General features: G+C 44.9%; 1 protein-coding gene across 2 annotated transcripts; it reads left to right on the top strand.

The window, feature by feature from the left end:
* Nucleotides 1-433: 433 nt before the first annotated feature.
* LOC148024679 (uncharacterized) lies at nt 434-3585 on the top strand. 2 transcript variants are annotated; one of them, XM_087694328.1, is made up of 4 exons: nt 434-688; nt 959-1580; nt 2466-2651; nt 2736-3585. In XM_087694328.1, the coding sequence occupies exons 2-4, from the start codon at nt 1056-1058 to the stop codon at nt 3042-3044; spliced, it is 1020 nt and encodes a 339-aa protein (XP_087550454.1). In that variant the 5' UTR covers nt 434-688; nt 959-1055; the 3' UTR covers nt 3045-3585. The 2 variants fall into 2 exon arrangements, with proteins under 2 accessions (XP_087550454.1, XP_087550453.1); XM_087694327.1 differs by having other exon boundaries at nt 804-1580.
* Nucleotides 3586-4424: the final 839 nt, after the last annotated feature.

Genomic DNA, 4424 nt, shown 5'->3' with positions numbered 1-4424 from the left:
CCCAAAACAAATGCACAATAGACTCTTCTTATTTATGTACCAAACAAAGAAGGGAGAAGCCTTCATGAACTTAGATATATGAGCCTAGGGAGGCTTAAATCCAATCTCTACAAAAAAGTGTTCAATTTATTCAATGACATGGTTGTCTTGCGTAGGAAAGGAAGGCATTGAACGTGGAAATTGGCTAGTTCTGTCTAAATACTTACTTTTGGTAACATAATACCATATTAAGAAAATTGAATTAAAAGAACATTAATGAAGCACAATAATTGCACAAATGCCCAATTGATGGGGGTAGTCTTCCCAGGCATGAGAGTCATGTGGCAAGGGTGGTGGTGGAAATAAAGCTTCTTAAGGCAATGGTGAAGAGAGATGTTTAATAGTGAAAGGGATAATCGATGTTTGAACGTAAAAGCATCAATCTCCTCTCTCTCTTGCTCCCTGTCGCTCTCTCTCCCCTGTTTCTAGTCTCAGCTTTTGACTGTCACACACACTGGCGAGCTAACGGAGTAGGCCTGTCCTTTAACCAGCCAGCTTCCTTCTCTCCTCTCTCTCTCTCTCTCTCTCTTGCGTCTCTTGAAAGAAAGAAGCTAGAAAGGCGACATCAATGCAGCTCTTCTTTGCTCCCCTCCTTCCGCTTCTTGGCGGTCTCTTGTCGAGAGCCCACTCGCAGCTATCTCATCTCAAGGCATGTTCTCTGTCTCCCTTACACTTTTTCTCTCCTTTTCAGTGTTTACTGTGTTAATTTGCTCTTAAGTCCTGCTGTAGAGAATTGCCAACCCTAAGTTGTTATCCTGCGGCAGTGTTTGCAAAAGAACTGATCTCTTCTCAGAAAAGTCACGAGAGAAGGATAACTGGTAGTGAAGCAGCAGGCTGCAGTAGCTGAGAGAGAGAGAGAGTTGTTCCTGAAGATATTTTTGAGAGCTCACTTGGTTGCAAATTTTCCGAAAAGGAACAGAGACAGAATTTCACATCAGAAGAACTGCAAAAGAAGCGACAGAGTTAGGGTTCAATAGAGAACATAGAAGAAGAAGGAGCAGCAGGAGGAGAACAAAATGCATGCGAAGTCAGACTCAGAGGTTACTAGCCTGGCAGCATCATCACCCCCACGGTCGCCACGGTCGAGGCCGCTGTACTTTGTGCAGAGTCCGTCGAGGGACTCCCACGATGGTGACTCCAAGGTTTCCTTTCACTCCACCCCTGTGGCCCTCAGCCCCATTGGCTCGCCCCTGCACCCAGCATTCTCATCCTCCTCGCGCTCCCGGGACTCCTCACAGTGCCTCCTCCCACATTCCTCTTCTGAGCGTGGTGGCCGCGGCTCCTCTGGCAAATCTGGGTCTCGCAAAATCCACCATTCCTCAACTCACCACAAGAGCTCCTCTCACCCAAGTGCGCAGAAGGCGTGGGCGGCTCGCAATGTCATCCACGAAGAGGCCCTCGACCCCTTTGACCCCCCCAGCAAAGCCCCCCAAATCTACATGGTCCTGCTCGTCCTACTCTCCTGCCTCGTCTTTCTTTTCCTTTTTATCCTCTTCTTCTGGCTTATCTGCCGGCCCTCTCACCCGCAGCTCTCCCTCAAGGTACGCTTGGTTTTTACACTTGGTTTGCCTAATGGACCTTCTGTGGAGCTCCTTTTTGTTTGCCCTCTGCAAAACGCAAGTATGGAATTGTGGGAATGGTAGGTCAAAGCTGATTTGATCTCCATTTTACTGAATTTGCAGCACCACGTTAGTCACTGTGATCTGGGTCAAGCTAGAGGTGGTGTAATTATCTGAGTTTTAATCATGTATTATCTAGCATTGGGTAATTTCATGAATTGTTTCTGCAAGATGCTCTTAAGTGCTTGGGGTTGCATGCACTTCATTCATGCAGGAAGTCCTGCATGGCAGATTTGTAGGACAGTGAAACTACATTACAAATTAAAGAATACTACATTACAGCTTTGTAGACCATTGAACTAGGTTGCTAGCTACTGCTGATCATCAGAGTTGGGTTAATGAAGAGCTTGCAGAGTTGTCTTGGAGCAACAGAGAGTTAACCTTCTGCAAAGTCTGCAAGGCCAGCCAGTTAAGGCAGTGCTCATGGACTCCAGAGAATCTCATCCCACTGAAAACCCATTGATTCACACAGAGACTGGTGGTACTCATCAAGGTGTCAAGTATTATTTATCTGCAGAGCCAGTATGGTTGACGAATTATAGCTCAGCCTCTCTTGTCCCTATCTATATAGTGTTCCACCTGGTAGTTTTATGTGCTGGGGGTAGTTGAATTCTGATTCTAGCTCTAGGTGTTTTGCACATTGTTTGGTGTCAATCAGCTGCTTGCAACTGCCTAAATGTGTTCATTTTTAACTGTGGCAACTAGCTGCTTGCATTTGCTTTTGGAGACTAATTTGGTGGCCATCACTGGCTCATATTTGCCTCTGAAAGACTAACTTGGGCTGGCACATTGCATCCGCATCTGCAGAATGTGGTCTTCCACAATTTCTACATGGGATCAGGTGCAGACGCTTCGGGTGTGCCCACAAAAATGGTTTCTCTAAACTGCACCGTACAGCTTAGTTTCTACAACCCTTCCAAGTATTTTGGAGTCCATGTGACTCCTGTGATTGCAGAACTTGACTACTCAGAGCTCAACATCGCCAAGGGAGAGGTAAAATTTCATATTTTCTGGTAATGTAAAGGTGCTTTACATTGCTTTCGCAGGCTGGGTAATTGTTATTCTGCTTTCTAGCAGATTTTAAAATATTTCCAAGACAAAGGAACTCGAAAGACTGTCTCAGTCGTGGTGCAGGCTCTCAAGGTCCCGATCTATGGAGCAGGGGCTGAATTGTCTAGTAGTTTTGCTTCTAAACATGGAATTCCTTTGAACATGGTGGCTTCTCTGCACTCCCAATACTATGTGGTCGGTAAGATGGTCAAGCCTAAGTTTGTGAATCAAGTGTCCTGCAGCATAGTGTTAGACTCTTCGTCAATGGCCCTTCTTACCCCACTGCACTCTGCATGTACATATGACCCTCCTATGCCTGCTTCCAGCCATCACTAGAAGCCTTAGCTCGAGGGCCAGTTTTGTTACGTAATGTGGAAAGGGGATCTCTCTACCACTTAATGTGTATCAAGTGGAAGAAGGCTAACTTGCCTGAATTACAAAACAAAGTGTAAAAGAGGGATGCCTCGTCACAATGCCATTGTGATCTGCGTTTGCTATCAGAGTCTTACTGATGCACTTGCCAGGGTCTAGATAATGAGCAGAGTGGGGGGATGATGTACGCATGTTTGTTGCTCTCTCATCTTGTAAGGAATGCTGTATTGATCATATAAGCACGCTACCCTTGTGTATTAAGGTTCTCTCTATGTTTAGTGTGTGAAGTCGTCGGATGCTTTAGTGTGTACTCCTGTGCTGCTCTCTAGCCTCATCCAGTTCAGGACAGGTCAAATTGGATCATGTAAAAGCGCAGCCAGTAGGTGATAGTATACACCAAGATCTACTGGCTTGTGGAGGACTACCTATTAATGCAATTGGAATTTAAAGCTTGATAATTATCTAATTGAAGAAGTCACCACACAGATCTTTCTCTAAAGCTGGGTAACTATCTGATTGAAGAGTTTACCATACAAATCTCTCTCTCTCTCTCTCTCTCTCTCTCTGATTGCACCTCGATTAACATAATGACACTAACTCGCGATTAATATGGAGCAACTTGAAATACCTTGGAGAATAGTGTCCTTTCCGGAGTACAATTTTGGGAAAATAAAGAAGGCGTACATCTCAAATGCTTGGTGGCCTTGTCGCTAAATTCCTACAAGTGATGATGGGATTGATGGTGGAGGGGCTATAGCGTGAATTGCACGATGAAATCTGACCATCTGCATGTCTCAAAGTTACAAGCAAAAGAAGCAACTCGTGGAGGATTGCAACGTGTGCATCGGCAGGCTATTGCATTTGACGTGGATGCTCGACAGTGTGAAGATTAACTGACATTTATTGGGCCAATTATGAATTTCCAAAATTTCATGGCTTTTCGAATTTGAAATTCTCACTTTAATTAATTTGGGTGAATTAAGCCTGCCCACATGAGTAACTTGAAACCTAGGGGCTCCACTGTTTCACATGTGGCCACATTGTCAGGCAGGTAGGTGCATGCCATTCTTTGATCAAGGATTTGGGTGGCATAGGATGTCAGATCGAAAACATAGGATGTTGAAAAAAATAGTACATTGGACTTGGAATCTACCACCCATTTGCAAAGGATTAGAGCGAAGCACACGATGGTGGATTGGAGAGTCCTGCTCGTTGACTTGAGTCAACCATGTAGTCCAAGCTCATCAATGGGAGGATGAGAGTTCACTATGTTGGCTATCTTCTCAAAGTCCTCGCTTCAATGTTTGCTTGATCCTTGTATTAATGCTCATGGATGCAGGCATG

The sequence above is a fragment of the Lygodium microphyllum genome, chromosome 15 (assembly GCF_053477565.2).
Source record: "Lygodium microphyllum isolate KBCC chromosome 15, Lygodium_microphyllum_v1.1.10, whole genome shotgun sequence".
In the NCBI taxonomy this organism is placed as follows: domain Eukaryota; kingdom Viridiplantae; phylum Streptophyta; class Polypodiopsida; order Schizaeales; family Lygodiaceae; genus Lygodium; species Lygodium microphyllum.
This window is presented reverse-complemented; position numbering and strand designations above follow the sequence as displayed.